General features: G+C 46.2%; 2 protein-coding genes across 6 annotated transcripts; both read left to right on the forward strand.

Annotated features, from left to right (window-relative positions):
* Positions 1 to 608: 608 nt before the first annotated feature.
* On the forward strand, positions 609 to 5,551 carry ccs (copper chaperone for superoxide dismutase). Of its 2 annotated transcripts, none has more exons than XM_066718761.1 (8): positions 609 to 690; positions 1,707 to 1,779; positions 2,058 to 2,195; positions 2,524 to 2,698; positions 3,100 to 3,160; positions 3,370 to 3,447; positions 3,975 to 4,078; positions 4,376 to 5,551. In XM_066718761.1, the coding sequence occupies exons 1-8, from the start codon at positions 661 to 663 to the stop codon at positions 4,527 to 4,529; spliced, it is 813 nt and encodes a 270-aa protein (XP_066574858.1). In that variant the 5' UTR covers positions 609 to 660; the 3' UTR covers positions 4,530 to 5,551. The 2 variants fall into 2 exon arrangements, with proteins under 2 accessions (XP_066574858.1, XP_066574857.1); XM_066718760.1 differs by having other exon boundaries at positions 640 to 744.
* Positions 5,552 to 6,234: 683 nt separating this feature from the next.
* rbm14b (RNA binding motif protein 14b) lies at positions 6,235 to 17,374 on the forward strand. Of its 4 annotated transcripts, none has more exons than XM_066718763.1 (5): positions 6,235 to 6,260; positions 9,992 to 10,342; positions 12,183 to 12,248; positions 12,521 to 13,535; positions 14,743 to 17,374. In XM_066718763.1, exons 2-5 carry the CDS (start codon positions 9,994 to 9,996, stop codon positions 15,011 to 15,013), a joined length of 1,701 nt encoding a protein of 566 aa, XP_066574860.1. In that variant the 5' UTR covers positions 6,235 to 6,260; positions 9,992 to 9,993; the 3' UTR covers positions 15,014 to 17,374. The 4 variants fall into 4 exon arrangements, with proteins under 4 accessions (XP_066574860.1, XP_066574859.1, XP_066574861.1 ...); XM_066718762.1 differs by having other exon boundaries at positions 6,236 to 6,260; positions 9,969 to 10,342; XM_066718764.1 differs by lacking the exon at positions 6,235 to 6,260 and adding an exon at positions 6,279 to 7,151.
* The last annotated feature ends 1,359 nt before the right edge of the window (positions 17,375 to 18,733 follow it).

Consider the following 18,733-nt stretch of genomic DNA (forward strand, 5'->3'; position numbering starts at 1 on the left):
ATATATTTTTTGGTAAGTTCATTCTAAAGGGCATGGGCTATGGAGAACAGGTGTATGTGATAATGAATCATTAACTAGAATTAACAAGGCAAAGCATTGCTGAAAACCAGGAGGAAAATTCACGAGACTGTGAACTCTGGAGGTGCATCTGGTGAAGTGTGGGATGAATACATGACAATGAGCATCTACTAAGAAATGTAATAATAATTAAGCAGCTGTCTTTATGCAAGTGGTCTAACATTTAGTAACACACAGTATTTTACATAACACAACATTAAAAGGGTAAAATCATCAATACCAAAAATCATACTATACAGTTTGACCTGTGTTAGTGAAATTATTTCCCCTCCTGTACTTTTTATAATTACAAATAATTATTATTCATCCTCACTAATTTAACCATTATAACCCAACTTGTGCCTAAATATCAAATCATACGCAATGGACAACCTTTACGTTTGAATGCTTAAAAAGTGGTTGAGTGGTGAAAAGTGGTGTTTGATTAAATTCCAGCATTAATCGATGTAATGCAACGTCAGGGCCACAAGATGGCGTGCGGTGACTACAGCAGCCTCTGACCTCACCATCATGGCTGCCTGCTGCGCTGCGCCCTCACCTGCGCCGGACGTGTGTCGGGGGAAGGCAGAGTGGTACGCAAACATGGCGAAGAAAGCGGAGAGCTGTAGCAAGGTCTCTAAAACTATATATAAAAAGGGTTTAGCGTGGTGTAAATATGAATACACAGTGAGTCAGTAATGTAGTATTACCAATTGTGACACCACAGATGTCTGTGTCTTAAGCTACAGGCGTTGTTTTTACTATATAAACGTTAAGCGAACAGATCGTTGAACTCATTTAATATTATTATTACAGGGAGGCTAAAGTGATCTTAGTCTCAGTGTCATTATGATAGAAAGCAATCATCGTTGTATCAATGGTCTGTTCTACAAAACTACATTATTATTATTATTTTAATTTCAGTGCAATTCATTACACTGTAGAGAACATAAAAGGAGAACACAGACACCAAAGTAAAAGAAGTGAAAAAGTACCAATCGTGCAGTTTATTGTGCTGCTGGTGATTGATGGCTGTGTGTGTATAGGTCACAGTCACAAGTTTTTTGGGTACCTTCGAAATTGTGTAACATATAACTGTATTATCAGTAGTATTACCCTAATATATTTATTTCACTCAGGCATTTTATGAAGAATTGCGGAGTCTGCTCTTTATCAGGTGTCTGCTTGCTTGGGAAATCAACGATTACATCCTCAACATTGAAACATGTCAAGCTAGAGCAACACTCTCAAATACATTCATCTCTTGTCTTTATGTATTTATTTATTCATTATAACTGGGAAGTGGCAACACACCACAGCAGAAAGTAAGGCACGTGGCAGACAGCTTTTTATACTTTAGTGGTAAAGTTATGAAGAGAAAGAAAGAACACAAAAAGAGCAATTAAACTGCACTTTTGTAACTGATTGAGCACTGCTAGTGTGTTCATTCAGAGTCCATATTTATGGTTGTTATTATTTGGTGTTATTTTGTCAGGCGCTTTTTTTATGGGGTGGTTTTAAGACTTCAAGTTGAGGGCAATACCCGTGTGTCTAAACTTAGTCGTGGCCGCAGCTGCCGAGTCCTGTTAGCGCAGTCTTGCCACCCCCTCCTCTCTCTCTCATTCTCTCTCTCCCTTCGTCCCTGACAGCTCGAGTTCGCGGTGCAGATGAGCTGTGACAGCTGCGTCCAGAAGATCAGATCCGTGCTGGACGGGGTGCCAGGTGGGGTGGACGTCGTGCTCGGCCAAGAGGCGGCGCCAAACAGAAACAAACACAATTTAATATTGGGTTTAGGAATAACACTAAAATAAGTAATAAGCGTGTGTGTTTTTTGGGGGGGTAAAACAGTAGAGATTGAAAGCCAGTTCTGAAGCTGCTCTCCTGATGCTTCCTCGGCTGGTGTAATTCCTTTCCCAAACACACTTTAATTTTGGCTTTAGTGCGATACCTGCTGCCCCCTCCCTGGATCAAAACAGAGATCTCACTCTCGTCTCTTGCAGGCGTGCGGTCAGTGGATATCGACCTGCAGCAGGGGGCCGTGCTGGTGGAGGCGGCGCTGACTTCGCGGGAGGTGCAGGACCTGATAGAGAGCACGGGGCGGCGGGCGGTGCTCAAGGGCATGGGCGTTTCCGAGCAAGGTCCACTTTTGAGTTATTTCAGAGATTTTGGGAGGATCGTAATTAGGTACAGGGGTTAAAGTGGGGCTCCCTGCACTGCGCTTTTGGGCAGTTGTCAATAGTTGCTTTTACTGGATTTGGCCAACAATTTATAAACCGTTTGATCCAAGTTTTTGCAGTGCTGTTCCTGGTTGCAGAGGTGCTGTCTGGAGTCCCCGCCACCCCCAGCTCACCCTACCTAACCGTTGAGCAACTAGGCAGTGTCTTTCTTAGCCTGTCTGTGTCCAATATCTACACTGGTGTCACACAGATTTGCCCAGTGCAGTCATCACATTGTTTTGTGCTGCAGACCTGGGTGTTGCGGTGGCGATGCTGGCGGGAGCAGGGCCAGTGCAGGGGGTGGTGCGCTTCCTGCAGGTCTCCGAGCACCGCTGCCTGATTGATGGGACAATTGACGGGCTGCAGCCAGGAACCCACGGGCTGCACATCCATGAGCTGGGAGACCTGACCCAAGACTGTCTCAGGTACACAGACTTGCTCAGACACACACAGACTCATTCACACACATGCATGAGCACTCACACACACACACACACACACACACACACAAACAGGTAGAAAAACTCACAAGCAAGCATGTGCACTCAAACACAGCCTCACACACACGCTTGCCTGCACGCAGATATGCACACACACATACATACACACTCAGACACAATCACATGCATGCACACCCCACCCCCCACATACATACACACGCACTCATAGGCACGTCCATTCAGACACTAAGACCAAGAGCTTAACTCCACTCCGATGTGTGGCAAGACACTACCTGTGAAGTGTCGTTAGGATCGGCCTCTGGCCTCCACTGGCCCTCCAGGCCTCAGAAAATCACTGCCCTGACGCCCTGCGTCTTCTCCCCCAGCTGCGGAGAGCACTTCAACCCTCACGGGAAGGAGCATGGAGGCCCCCAGGACACAGAGCGGGTACAGCACAGCACTCCTCTCACTGCTGCCAGCTGGACAGTGTACTTCCCAACCCCTTTGAATGCACTGTGTGTGTGTCTTTTCTCTCCTGTGTATCACTGTGCATTATTATTATTTATTTATTACCAGACACAAGAAGCATAGGAGAAGTTGCAGTAATACAATAGTGTGTGCACATGTATTGCAGTATGTGTGTTTGTGTATTACAGCACGTGGGAGACCTGGGGAATATTACAGCAGGTTCTGATGGTAGAGCCTCCTTCAGACTGGACGATCCTCAGGTCAAGGTACTAGCCCTCTCCTCGCGCACAGAGCCTGCTTCACATGCTACTTTCTTACTTGCCCTTCTCCTGTAATCTGGCTAATTCCCAGCTGCAGCCCACACACAGGTCACAGAGCAGGGCTGTACCACTCTCTGTCTCTTCAGGCGCCATCCTACGAATCCTCTCGGTAGTGCAGGCAGAGTCTTCTATTGCTTACCTTAGTCACATGGTGCAGCCTTGTGAGTTCACGTTTTGAAAACCCCCTCAATCGTCTCAGGCAAAGCAACCCGCACTTTGATGGAAAGCCATGTCCATCTTGTCGTTCAGTTCCTCTGCCACATTTCTAAGCTGTCTGGACACAGCAGATTCTGGTACCTTGGCCTTAGCAATCAAGCTGGGCCTGATACAGGCAACCAAGGCAGCAGGCTGATGGTAATTTGACAGGCCTCTGCAATACAGTGCGGAAATTAAGCTGGTCAGAGCAGGGTGCGATTTTGTGTGTTGATACGAGTCTTGTGTATTTCCTCTCTCCTCTGTGGCCGCTCTCTCAGGTGTGGGACGTGATTGGACGTTCGCTGGTGGTGGACTCCGGGGAGGACGACCTGGGTCTGGGGGGACATCCTCTCTCAAAACGGACAGGGAACTCAGGGCAGAGGTGAGAGCCCGCTTTGTGACCTGTCTTGAGGGCTAGGTTGAGAGCTCCAGTTGGAAGGCAAACCAGAGGACATGGTGGGCTTCCAGGAACTGAGTTGGAGAGCCCTGCTGCAGGTCTGAGTTTTGAAGGATGTGCATCCCTCTCCATAACGACAGCCTCCTGTGACATTACTGAGATACATCAGTAGAAAGCATCACAGGACCAGCTCTCTCTCTCTCTTACTCTCTCACTCAATATATATGTGTATGTGTGTGTGAGGGTGTTTACCTGACTGACTGCGTGTCTCTCCGAATGCAGGCTGGCCTGTGGGATCATCGCTCGCTCTGCCAGTCTCTTCCAGAACCCCAAGCAGATCTGCGCCTGCGACGGGGTCACCCTGTGGGAGGAGCGGGACCGCCCCCTGGCCGGACCCGGGCGCAGGGTGACCAATCAGCCCGCGGCTAATCTGTGAATCAACTCCGCCTCTGTGTTAGGGGTCAGTGGTCTCGGTTGACCATCCTATCATCAAGTCAGGGAGGGACAGCAGTGGGCTGGGTTATCGGATCGGTTCCTGTCCTCGTTTGCAGACCACCTCCTCATTCTGGTTATGGATGCAGCACAAATCAAAAACGATTTGACTGATAGTTGAGAGTTATGTTTATGTCTTGCGTAGTCACTGAACCCCCACTGAAAGCTAAGGCCATTTCAATATGACAGGCAGATCATACAAAGGCAGATCATATAAAATCTGCTTGCTTACGATGTCAGCAGTGGTGAGTTTGATAGGGTTGAATGGGTGGAATGACAATCAGGTCTTGCCTGGATGAGTGGTGATGAACTCAACATTCAAAGTGTTTGAGGAGCATTTCAGATCCAAATGATCCCCGTGTAGAATAAGTCATTCCTCCTTCGTCTCCAATTCAGCTGCACTGGGTTTAGTCATTGACAAATTAAATGTGTAGCGTTTCAATGAATAAGATCATTATGGAAAATAATTGTAAGCGTCATCTTGTGCTACAAATGATGAATTTGGCCCAACTGCACATCACAAAATTAACAAAGCTTTAAATCTCTGAGAGTTGCTACTGAGGACATTTTTGAAAGTTATTTTGGAGTTATTTATGACTGTGAAGAAATCATTTTAACTAAATCAATTATATTTTTGGGTAATCATAAAAATCAGATCTGTGCAATTATTTTTGTTATTGATTAGAGATTTACGGGACTGGGACGCTTATCTGTGTAGGTGTGAGATATGTCTGTAGTATGTTCAATGTTTGAAAGAATAATTGAAATATCTTATGCATATTTACTTAATGATTTAAGTTGTGATAGAAATGTGCATAAAAAAGAACCACATATATTACCTGATCTCCAAAAATCCAAATCTCACAGGAATATCCCAAAGAAGTAAGCACTTGTCTTCAGTGTATAAAGCTAATGTATTGTACTTTTGTGCTGTGAATTTATATAGTAATAAATACAATGAATTGCTATGGTGATGGGCTCTTTTATTAATATTTTTGTGTCAGAAACCTTAATCCCTTCTATCTTTGATGTAGGGTGACCTTATATCATCATCCTATAAAGGTATTATCATTTGTTCCTGGAAGTCTTAAAGAAACACTTTTATTTGCCTCTTCGTTTCGTCGTGACACACTCCAAATAATTAATTTATCATAATGCAGATTTTAAAATGTCAAAAACATCTATAAATATTTGACATTTTTGGCTTTAAAAATCTTGTCAACATATGTATGAGCTTGGCAATTTCATCAACAAGCACGTTAACGTTACATATAGTGCTGCTGTGTATTGCACTGGGTGATCTCATTGTGGGGGGGGAAACAGCTAGATGCATTTTTAGTTGATAGCCTTCAAAAAATGAACCTAGTACACAGTAAAATGCGATACCAACACGTAAAACAGTATACGTGTGGGGAGAAAGTGGACGTAAGAGCAGCAGGAATAGCTCGCAATTAGATTACTTCTAGCGACTGCACAAGGCCCATTACTGCTGGAAGACCGGATCTCGCGAGGGGAGGTGGGCGGGTCTAGCAGGTCACGACCCCGCGAGAAGAGGAACCCGCGTCTGCGATTCGCTCTCGCTCCGCCCAGCCTGGTCGCCCATTGGCCGAGGCCTCCTGTCATTCAAAGGAACGGAAGCGGGCGCGGCCATTTTGAAATACGGCACAGCCTGAAGGTAAGATGGTAGTGTTCACGTTCCTCACTTTTTGCGATCATGTACAGAAACAAAACAGTCGCTGGCGATATTTGACGCGGAAATGTAAACCCGCGTACCGTAAACACGCGTGTGTCATGTCAGTTACCAAAAAGTAGCCGTGTGTATTCACCGTGTATCTATTTTTTTACGGCTGGCGGTTTAGCCGCGTCGGGGAAACTCCCGCTTCTGCTCAGCCCGACCGTGATGTTTCATTCAGTCGCGGGCAGAGTCGATCAAGCCGCCCAGCGAGGCAGACAAAGACAGTAACCATCTACGCGTCCGTGTTTCCCTCCCGTGTGACCTCGGTCTCCGGTAGCAGTGTTTTCGAGTCGGCTGACACGCGTCAATACGATCAATGTAGTGTCCGTAACAATAAAATAAAAAGTTCCTGACTTTCACCCATACAATGAACTCGACCTCGGTGAGTTAGTTTCCCTCCCCCAGTTTATCGCGAAACCCAGTTAAACTAACACCGGACAGCGGGAAAGAAGCTCTTTCTCTGGAGAATAAGTGTTTATTTTTAAAGCGATGATTGAACGCGCTTCTCTGAGAGCGGTCCCGTCCACGTGCGCAGTGCGGCTCACTTCCGGTGGGCGCGCGGGCCGGGTGAATATACACGTATATAAATGCGGGTCTGACATTTATGACATTTACTGTATTTATGCTTTGTGTAGTATCACAAGGCCCGATTTAAAGTCCCCACACACAGTAGCACACGCACTGTCGCCGGGCTCTGCGTGTGGGTGCTGTCTATAGCAGCGTGCGTCATCACTCGCCGTCCGCAGATGAACGACACTTTGTATCCGGCTCTCGGTGCACAAACTTCGGCTGATGCGAGAGCAGTTGTGTTGGGCCGCAGCAGGATGTGAGGTCTGTGTCTCTCGACGAGCCCGTTTGGTTGTGGCTGGGCTGTTGACGTTGTTAAGGCGATGCGAGCTTTGCGATCGGTGCTTTTTGGGGATCTGTATTGACATTTTCACCCGGTGTTTTAATAATCGTCAAATTCACAATCGCTGGGTGTTGTGTGTGTTAGCATTACGCAAGGTGTACGACGCCACTAGAACAAACTGCACGGAAATCAACTGCGAAATGATGATTTTAACGCATACTGGAGTATTGAATGGATTGGGGTTTTAGACGCAGAAACTCGTTTTGAATGTTTACTGAAAAGAATGTTTGTACCAACATTGGTGGTAACTTTAATACAAAAAATAATATACTGAACTATGTACATACATTGATCACAAGATTACTACATCCTCATTATTGCTGTATTTTAAACATGTTTGTTCCAGTTCTGTGGCCCATGTTTCCATCAAATTTAATTATCCTAACCTGTGCACCCTTCTTTATATTCCCGAACATAAGTCATAAATGTTTCTAATTGAAATTAATTATTATAGTGATTTGTTTTGTTGATACTTAACTTTGACTCTGTGCTGCGCTGTAATCCATTTGCAAACGAGTGCTATCAAATTAAAGTGGAATTGAATTATGTGAAGTTCATGTAGCCTACACTTTCATTACACAGCTCCAGAGGTGTTGTGGGGGGTGTGATCAGATATATATGCACACTATAAACAATTCTACAGAGCCCATTTGCGAGCTCAGTAAGTTATCTCAGTTGTTTGGGTGTGTTTTATTATCTGCAGACACTCTTGTCAGAACTATTGTTCATATTGATGTGGTATTGAGGGCAATTGAGTTTCTAATGGGAATGCACACCCAATGAGGACAATGCTTTAAAAATTTAATCGAGAAGCATTAAGAGCAGAAGTGTATCCGTTGTTTCACAGTGGAGACTTATGAATAATTGGATATAAATCATCCTGGCACCTGGTCAGTCTGAACGCGTACAGTGAGGGGAAAAAAGTATTTGATCCCCTGCTGATTTTGTATGTTTGCCCACTGACAAAGAAATGATCAGTCTATCATTTTAATGGTAGGTGTATTTTAACAGTGAGAGACAGAATAACAACAAAAAAATCCAGAAAAACACATTTCAAAAAAGTTATAAATTGATTTGCATGTTAATGAGGGAAATAAGTATTTGACCCCTTCGACTTAGTACTTGGTGGCAAAACCCTTGTTGGCAATCACAGAGGTCAGACGTTTCTTGTAGTTGGCCACCAGGTTTGCACACATCTCAGGAGGGATTTTGTCCCACTCCTCTTTGCAGATCCTCTCCAAGTCATTAAGGTTTCGAGGCTGACGTTTGGCAACTCGAACCTTCAGCTCCCTCCACAGATTTTCTATGGGATTAAGGTCTGGAGACTGGCTAGGCCACTCCAGGACCTTAATGTGCTTCTTCTTGAGACACTCCTTTGTTGCCCTGGCTGTGTGTTTTGGGTCATTGTCATGCTGGAATACCCATCCACGACCCATTTTCAATGCCCTGGCTGAGGGAAGGAGGTTCTCACCCAAGATTTGACGGTACATGGCCCCGTCCATCGTGCCTTTGATGCGGTGCAGTTGTCCTGTAACCTTAGTGGAAAAACACCCTCAAAGCATAATGTTTCCACCTCCATGTTTGTCAGTGGGGATGGTGTTCTTGGGGTCATTCCTCCTCCTCCAAACACGGCGAGTTGAGTTGATGCCAAAGAGCTCGATTTTGGTCTCATCTGACCACAACACTTTCACCCAGTTCTCCTCTGAATCATTCAGATGTTCATTGGCAAACTTCAGACGGGCCTGTACATGTGCTTTCTTGAGCAGGGGGACCTTGCGGGCACTGCAGGATTTCAGTCCTTCATGGCGTAGTGTGTTACCAATTGTTTTCTTGGTGACTATGGTCCCAGCTGCCTTGAGATCATTAACAAGATCCTCTCGTGTAGTTCTGGGCTGATTCCTCACCATTCTCATGATCATTGAAACTCCATGAGTTGAGATCTTGCATGGAGCCCCAGACCGAGGGAGACTGACAGTTATTTTGTGTTTCTTCCATTTGCGAATAATCGCACCAACTGTTGTCACCTTCTCACCAAGCTGCTTGGCGATGCTCTTGTAGCCCAATCCAGCCTTGTGTAGGTCTACAATCTTGTCACTGACATCCTTGGACAGCTCTTTGGTCTTGGCCATGGTGGAGAGTTTGGAATCTGATTGATTGCTTCTGTGGACAGGTGTCTTTTATACAGGTAACGTGCTGAGATTAGGAGCACTCCCTTTAAGAGAGTGCTCCTAATCTCAGCTCGTTACCTGTATAAAAGACACCTGGGAGCCAGAAATCTTGCTGATTGATAGGGGATCAAATACTTATTTCCCTCATTAACATGCAAATCAATTTATAACTTTTTTTGAAATGCGTTTTTCTGGATTTTTTTGTTGTTATTCTGTCTCTCACTGTTAAAATACACCTACTATTAAAATTACAGACTGATCATTTCTTTGTCAGTGGACAAACGTACAAAATCAGCAGGGGATCAAATACTTTTTTCCCCCACTGTATGTGCTGGAGACCACCAGTATTAATCAATAACAAGCATTTTATCCAGTCTTCCATGTTATCAGGGCATTTACGGAGTTAATAATTGAGAGTTGGCTTAATTAAGTGTTTGTTTGGCATTGATTGTAAAGAGTGCTGATCTACCAGACGTCCAACTTAGATCTGCGCTAGCCCCCCGCAACAACTTAACGCGTGTCGCCTATTGACATACTGTTTATCTATAAACGGCTTTATTCAAACCCCAGGTGAACCTCCCCCCTTTCTCCAGACATGGACAAGAGCAACACGGTGAAGATTTTCGTGGGGAACCTGGCGCTGGAGACCTCCCAGGAGGAGCTGTCTGCCATCTTCGAGCCATATGGCACCGTGGTGAGCTGCAGCGTCCTGCGGCAGTTTGCCTTTGTGCACCTGGCCGGCGAGGCAGCGGCAGCCCGGGCCATCGAGGAGCTGAATGGCCGCGAGTTCCGTGGCAGGAACCTGGTGGTGGAGGAGTCCAGGGGCCGGCCACTGCACTCCACCAAGGTCTTCGTGGGCAACCTGAGCGGCATGTGCACGGCCGAGGACCTGCAGGAGCTCTTCCAGACCTTCGGCAAGGTACTGGAGTGTGACAAGGTCAAAGGTGAGGGGGATTCAGTTATATACAGGTCATAACGAGGATAACCTTTCTCTTGTTACAGCGCCTTTCAGCCCGAAGGATGAATTAAAGCATTTTACAATTAGAAGGGGATTCTCTTCAGCTGCCGTGGCAGTGTATCCCTCCTTGGCTGATGCTCCACAGCCAGTTGGGTGCCGGTAGCTCTGCACACTGTAGATAAGGGGGAAAGAGAGGAGGTATTGAGTCAGTTAATAATAATAATATTTTAATTTCTTGGCGGACGTTAAACTTTAAACTGCTTTAAACTAAAGTTAAACTGTAGGGGGATTTTATGGGGTGTGAGTTTAGTCAGGACTCCAGGGTTAGCTGCTTTCGGGGGAAAAAAGGTTCCTGGCATCCCCACCAGGAGATAGGACATCGGCTCTGTGCTTTCTCAGAAAGGGGTTTGATGGAGCTTAACCTTCAGATGGTCCCTACGGGACAGTCGACAAGGTTGATTTACAGGTGGGTTTGTTTCCGGTAGGTGGACAAAGAAGACTTAGATTGGGAACAGATCTGAGGATGTAGGACTAAAAGAGAAATCAATCCACTCAGGAGGAGAAGAGGCCAAGTGAGCGATTTTGAAAGAGAGAGACCAAGAGAAGCAGCGGATGAGGGGCTGAAACCCAGCCGCCCTTAAAGTGCACAACCCAGCCCTGTCCTCTTTCCAGATTATTGGTCGTTATTTTGTGAATGGACAAACAATGTATGAAACAAACGAAACTTGGTAGATCATTTTTTATTTTCCTTTAGTAAATTCACTTAATTTTTTTAATTTTCCACTTCATTTCGGGTTCCCAGTTCTAAATGATCTCATACCAGCAGTGGCCTCTAAACTCTGATTTTGGGTTGCTTTTGCAGACTTGCTTCTGGACTGGCCAGTCTTTTTCTCAGGCGTATCCACTGTTTTTTCCTTTGTAGCAGAATTTACACCAGGTTGCACTGAAAGCGATGACTGGAATAGTGGCAATACAGGACAGCAAACAGCAAAGTTGTGTTTAAAAAAAAAAAAAAATTGTTTTACTATACATCGGTTAATGATCACAGCTGCTCGACAAGCTATACCTGGTGATAGACAAACACAGGGATCTGTTTAATGAGCTATTTGAGCACAATGCCATCTTTGTAGCTGAAGGAGACAAGGCCTGCTGTTAAACAGAAATGTTCACTGCACCTTGTATAACTGTTGTGTGTATAATCCCTAAATATTTGTATAATGTTTTCATAGATTCAAACATGAAAAGCAAATGCCACATGCACTTTTTAAGAATGACTCCAAAGCCTTAATGTAAATGCTGTAGGCAGGCCTAAATCAACAAAAAGTAAACTGGTATTTTTTTATTTATTTTTTAAACACACACACACAGGACATGGTGCACTGTGTAATGCCTTTCATTAAACTGTCAAAGGCCTAGACCAATTCAAAACTTTGACACACCCGCGATTCGGATGTTACGAAGTTATACCCTGTTGCCATTATGATTTATAAATAGTACAAAGTGGCTTTATATGGTCCGGATTTGTACTCTGCAATTCGCAGGTCAGTCAAAGTTTTGGTCTGTCCAAGTCAGGCCAGATCAAGAAAACATCACCATCATTGTCATAACACTTTGTCTGTTTATTTTACCATTATTATTTTTATCATCTACATTTTGTTATACTTTATACCTGTTTGATTTTGTCCTGTTTATTTCTGAATGAATAGCCTGTCTTCACCTTCACACCCTCCTTGGCAGGGTTTTGTCAGGCCTGTGCTGGGTGAAATAAACAGTGCGCCTTTCAGATTCTGCCTCAATTCTGTCAATTTATTTCAATTACTTTATAGGTTGCAACCAAACTAGCGCAATGGGAAGACAGCTAGCACCATCCGCAAACAGCAGAGTACCACAACGTAAGAGCGATCCTGAGCTCCCAAATGTTTATGATTTGTATTGTATGTTCTTCAACTTCCTGATCTTTTAAGGATTTTTTTTCCCCCCCTTCCTGTTTACATTCATACCTTTAAGGTTTTTACCTGCGTGGTCAGGTGACGCACTATAAAAGCACCGTCTTGTTTGGGTGGCTCATAGAGAAACTGACTGACAAATCACAATTTTTATTTTTCTACACATGCCAGCAAGAGCAGACAGTCACAACCAGGCTCTCCTTGTCCTTTCCCCGCAGGTTACGCCTTCGTCCACATGGAGAACAAGGAAGACGCGCTGCAGGCAATCGAGGCTCTGCATGGCACCTCCTTCAAGGGACGCCCGCTGTCTGTGGAGCTGTCCAAGGTGCAGCCCAGCAAGCAGGGACCTACAGGCAAGATCCCCTGCGTGAGCTGTGGCAAGCAGGGCCACTACGCGGGCGAGTGCCCCCTGACCAAGCCCTCGCTGGAGCAGTACCAAAGCCAGGCGGCTGTAGTGGCCGCTGCAGCAGCCGCCGCTGCAGGACTCCCCCTGCAGGTGCAGCAAAGTGTGCACAACTCGGTCTACAACACCCCCGTCTTCGACCCCACCTATGCGGCGCTCAGCGGCCTGTCGGCGGCCATCGGCTCGGACGGCAACCCAGTGAGCCCAGCCGTGTACGGGGCCCTCGCCAGCCAGGTGTACGGCACGGTGGCCAACCAGCTTTACAGCACACCAACCAGCCAGGCCTTGACCACAGGAGCCAGCCAGGTGTACAGCCCAGTCGCCAACCCCGCCTACAGCCAGGTGGCCAACAACACGGCAGCCGCAGCAGCTGTGGCAGCCGCTGCTGCCGCCGCCGCCGCCTACAGCGGCCAGGTGTACCCGCCGGGTGTGGGACCGTACATGAGCAACCCTGCGGGGGAGACACCTGCAGCCTCCGCCGCAGTGACCCCAGCCTACAGCGTGGCGCCAGCCCTGTACAGCGCCGGAGGGGGTGTGTCGGTGTACGGAGCGGTGGCGGGCTCCGACCCCACAGCCCAGGCTATCTTCGAGGCGGCGCGGGCACACTACTTTGCGCAGGGGCAGCAGGTCCTGGCCGAGCAGCAGGCGGGCTCTGCCTCCTCCAAGTCAGGGGACCGAGACCGCAGCCCTGTGCGCCGCTCAGGCCCACTCCTTCCCGACCCGCTGCCCAAACCCTACCTCTACCAGCGGCCCAAGCGCAGAGCCCTCCTGCCCACTCCGACCAGCCGGCCCGAGGACGCCGTGGCCACGGAGGAAGACCCCTTCGCCAGGTAGAGGATTTCACACATTTATTGATATTGCCTGCCATGTTGGTGAATGTGTTTTATTTTAAATGTGAGCACACAGGCAGCACCAGTGACTCCCCAGATACAGCCCAGCTGGCCTGCCTTGTAGTCTGTGATCTCCTTCTTTTTCTCTCCACCCATCTGCATCACGGACACTTTGAAGGCGTTCTCGCCCGTCTCCTGTGCTGCCTGTGGCTCATTTACGAATACCTTTTTTAGCTTTGTTTTAACTTTTTTGTTTTTTACTTTTTGTTTCAGCAACTTTTCAGTTCACAGAGTAGAATTTCTTAAAAGAAAATAAAAGGCCACCTGTTGCACATTTAAAAAGAACAAAGTAAATAACTGCAAGGCCCAGTAATTTGCGCTATAATGCTTAGCGTTCTTCTGTGAAGGACTTGTTTAAAATGAAAAAGGGAGTAGATGTATGCTGCATAAATACCTTTTATAGTTTAGAGACCTTGCAATTAGTAAACAAAGTTGCTCTTTGCTGTAAATCACTTGAATTCTTGATATACAGCTATCTACTGTCATCAACTTTTATGTTTCTTCCCGGACGGATTGAAATCTCCTATCTGCATGCATATTCATAGTCTGTTTCAAACTATGTGGTCTCCATGTGGAGCCCCTGTAAAACCTGAAGAGACGGACCAGCCCATGTGTTTACAGAGCGCGGGCAGACCATTTCATAAACTCTGTGTCAAGTAGAAGCCTCAGGACACACAGATAGTGAATGGTCACCGTAACCTTGGAAAGGCACGCGAGCTGCTTCACGTAGGCTAATATGTGAATGCTGCTTTCACATGGTGTGGTGTGATTCCAGGGATAATATTGCAATTAACAATGTATAAAACCCCGGGGGGGAAGCTGAAACCAATTACAAATTGTGTTTTTTTTTTTTTTTTTTTTTTTTTTTTTTTTTTTACAATCTTGTCAGGATTCATTCGAAGGTGATTAGGAGGTTGATTCAGAGATTCAAAATCCTGATAGGAAAGGATAAAAGTCCACCCCCCAGGTCTGCTAGAAAATATTAGTAATAATTACGACGATAAAAATAATTATAGCAATAATAATAATGAGAGAAAACAAACAAGCAGTATGGAGTGCATCAGATCACATTTGTGTGCTTGTGTATTCCAGTATTGCTGCAACTGACTCATGTCCGTGTCTGTGTTCTCCTCTTTCCTGCATCCAGGTACTACGCAGAGTATTACCAGCAGTACCAGTCCCAATACCAGTCCCAGTACCAGTACCCACCTCAGTACCAGTACCCGTACCCGTACCCATCGCCAGCTGCAGTCCCCGCCGTCCCCGCCGTCCCGGCCCCCTCCTCCAGTCCCCTGGAGGCCCAGCAGCTGGCCGCACCCAGAGCGTATGAGCCGCCGCAGCCGCCGCCGCGCAAGGAGCCCCTCCTCCGCCGCCCCGACCTCCCCCCCCAGCACACGCCGGAGCCCCCCTTCCGATAACCGCCGTCCGCCTCCTGGAGGGACTGTGTGTACGTGTGTCTGGCCGCCGGTGTGTTTGAGGAGGGGGATAGGGGAGTTGGGATGTGGCTGTCTGTTTGTCTGTCTGTCTGTCTGCCTGCTCTGGAGTTGACCAGTTTCCAACCTTGGTTGCCTCTGGGCCTCCCCCAGCCAAACACACCCTGGCAGTCCAGCCCTGGTTTAAAACAATCGAGCTGCTGTTTGCTTTTGTTGGAAGAGGAAACATATAGTGGTTAGTTTCTTAGAACCTCTTGGGTATTCAAGTACCTTCAGGATTGCAGATGGGAGCTTCTCCCTTGTATTGACCTTGAGTTGTTACAATTAGTTTAATATTGGTGGGGGGGGGGGGGGGGTTACAACTGCACACAAGCCTTCAGTAGCCTTACTCCTAGGATTTCTTACATCGGGTTCAGTTTCCAATTAATTTAAAATGGGGTGGGTTAGGGTTTATGCAATCACACAAACCTTGGTCTCAGCCTTACTCCTATTTTTTTTTTTCTTACATCAGGTTGAATTTAAAATTAATTTAAGATGGGGGAGGCGGGGGTTATGCAACCATACAAATGCAAACACAAACTTTCGGCACAGCCTTCCTCCTAGGATTCCTTACATCAGGTTCGGTTTACCCTGGGGTGCGGTGGGGCAGGTTCATCATGTGTTGTGCTTTAATTTCAACTTTTGAAAGTGGGCTTGCTCTGAACATAGTGTGAGTGCAGTTTTTTTTTTTTACTTTGATTTAGCCTAGTCCACAGTATTTGAGCTTCATCGTTTTGTCCAATCTACACATGGTATTGAGAAGTTTTCTTGGTTTGGTTTGGAGGTGAATACCTTCATGTGGACTTTGAAGGCGATAGACCGTGTTCCTCACCAGCTGTGTGGTTACAAGTCACAGTTCTCTGTACCAGGCTGTGGTGTGGTTGGGACCAGGGTTGGACAGTCTTGGTATGTTTGTGTGTGTCTGTGTGTGTTTTGAATGAGGGGGTAAAGGTGCTTCTAAAGACCCAAATCCAAGAGTACATAAAGCCCCCAGCTCCAACTCTCACGACGACTGCGAATGCATTGAGCTCTCCCACAACATCCAACACACCGCCACCCCCGGAACGCTGACAGAAATTTGTTCCCCCCCCAACGCCTTCTCCATCTGGGGTGTAGTCACGGGTGTAGTGCATCAGGAGACATTAGACTTGGAGATTTGGTGCAGCCAGACAATACTTTGGTAAAATGTTGTCCAAACCACACTGGCTGTAGCAGTGGGGCTGAAAATGCTCAGTCTCTTTCTTACTACCCAAATGGCAGCATCATGCAGGTTTTGTTTTGGCATTCGTGACTTTTACCCCTCTTCTAGAGTACAGACCATAATTCGCTAACGACTTTTTGCCCGTGTCTCGTACCATGTCTCGCAAGTGTGAATAGCGATGTTGACTTATCTATATTTTTAAGTTGTTGTTTTTTTTATTACAAATGTAAATGCGCTTTGTAAAAGGCACCCAAGCACAGGATAGGATAAAAAATAAAAATAAATAACGAAAGCAAGCTAAACCTTTTCTTTTTGCAACTTCTCAAACAAGAAGAAATCTGTCTCAATGTTCCGTGTTATTTCGAGTCTGAGTTAGTGATAGTCATTGAACTTGATGACATACCAAAAGGGTCGGGGGTTTCAGATCAGGATTTGGCCCATACCCCAAATTCTGTGAGGTGCTGCAGCACCTTAACCCCTTGCGTGCTGAGCAAGGCAGGGGAACGGAGGTTTCTCTCAGTGTTCTACAGTGTCGCACCGCATCCTGACAAACCGGCCTGCGGACTTCAGCCCAGGTGCTCGTTTTAATTTGCACACACACACACACGCACACACTCGCACCCTCTTTCTACCTCTCTCTCCATGCATTAGCTTTTGTTCATCTTTCTTCTTCAAATGCTATTATGCTGTCATCGCCATGTTGGGCAGTTCTGACATTGATACACAACAGCACATCTTTGCTTTTTATACATCTTCAATCCACCATCGCCTCCGAGACATCGATCTAATGCACTCTTGCCCTCTAGACGTAGTCCATTAGTGAATTGTCCAAGGAGTCATTCTTGTAGATATTGTGTATGTTTTCCTTTCCTTTTTATTTTCATTTTTGACCTTACCCAACCATTGTTGAATTGGTCTATTCACTATATATTATTATTATTATGGGCAGGGAAGTGAGGATATTGTGCACATGTTTAAAGACAGATAGACTTTTTTTCTTTTTTGAGGTTCTGTTTATTTTTTGTTATGATCCTTTGTTTTTGTTTTTTGCCAATATATATTTTTTAATGTACTCGAAAATAAAGAATGTTCTGATCAGTATTATATATAGGGCTTGGATTTTGTATTTTTGTTTATTATTATTTATACATTTATATCTTCCAGCCATTTCTCGATTCTACAAGCGGGAGAATGGTATTTTTTTTAAAGAGTAGATAGAAACTAGATCCTTGAATGGATTAAAGATTCCTAGACTCATGACTCTTGCAATTGGAAGGACTTGCCCAATCAGCTGTGGGGGGGGGGGGCGGGGGGGTCTCTGCTCCATCTAATCCCCCCCCCCACCCCCCCCTCCCAAGACTCTTAATGGCTGGTTCAGCTTCATACTCTTTAACTGACCACCCACACCGCCTGCACTGTCCAGTTATGTCCTTTCTCACCCTGACCAGTGTCCCCTAGCGAGCCGATCTCTGGTGTCAAGTCTGCCAAGATGCTTGTTCTCGATGCTGACTAACTATTCCGACTGACGTAGGTCCTGAAAAAGGCGTCTCAGCACTGCTCGTGCAACAGCAGGGGAGGAAAATTAGCATCAGGCAACTCTGAAGCCTCCGAGAAAGGTAAAGGAACGCACCCCGACGCCTGTGCCCCCACCGCCACACCCCCCCTCCGCCTGCCCTCTCCCTCTACCCCTCCCCCGGACACTCCTCACCTTGGCTCACCCAGGTTCAGAAAGGTGCTTTTGCCACATTTACCTTCATCAAAGAAACAAGGCAACATAAGCAGTAATATTTTATGTAGTATTTTTAGGTTAAACATTTATTTTTGTGCTGGAATAGTTATGTGGCGCGAGGGCGTTTCAACATAGGCACAGACCACACCAGAGTGTCGCATGCCATCGAATATGGCACCATTAGATGAAATTAAAAGGTTGCTGCTCATGGGCAGGGGAGTTGCAGTGACTTCGCCTTGGCCTTCGCTCTGCACCCCCGCCCTAGTATCTCCTTTCCATCACAGCAGGTTCTCAAGAGCACACTCAAGTCCTTCTGAGCTGCCTTGCTGGAAGATTCAGTAGAGGAAACCCAGCTCAAAGGATTCTGGGAGCGAAGAACCTGATTTGGACGCACTCATAGGTTACCGAGATAGGTGTGCACATATTATGTGCAGGAAGATTCAGCTGGGGAGAAGCCAACGACCGTATGAGCAAAACTGAAAATGCAGTTTGTTCAGTGCAAGCTGCTTACTCAGTCTCCAGCAGAGAGGAGGATTGAGCAGCTTTCATTGAAGATGACAACTGGAAATTCACCTGGGCTAGGTAGAGTAACAACAAAGTGCCCCTGAGAAACTTGCTGTTACCTGAGTACTGTTGAGGCATTCTTCATTTTTATATATACACATGCACACGTACACAATTCCATGAATCCATATTAAATAACTGGCAAGGACTCAAGAGATTGTTCTCCGGTGTG

The sequence above is a fragment of the Amia ocellicauda genome, chromosome 12 (genome assembly GCF_036373705.1).
Source record: "Amia ocellicauda isolate fAmiCal2 chromosome 12, fAmiCal2.hap1, whole genome shotgun sequence".
Classification (NCBI taxonomy): domain Eukaryota; kingdom Metazoa; phylum Chordata; class Actinopteri; order Amiiformes; family Amiidae; genus Amia; species Amia ocellicauda.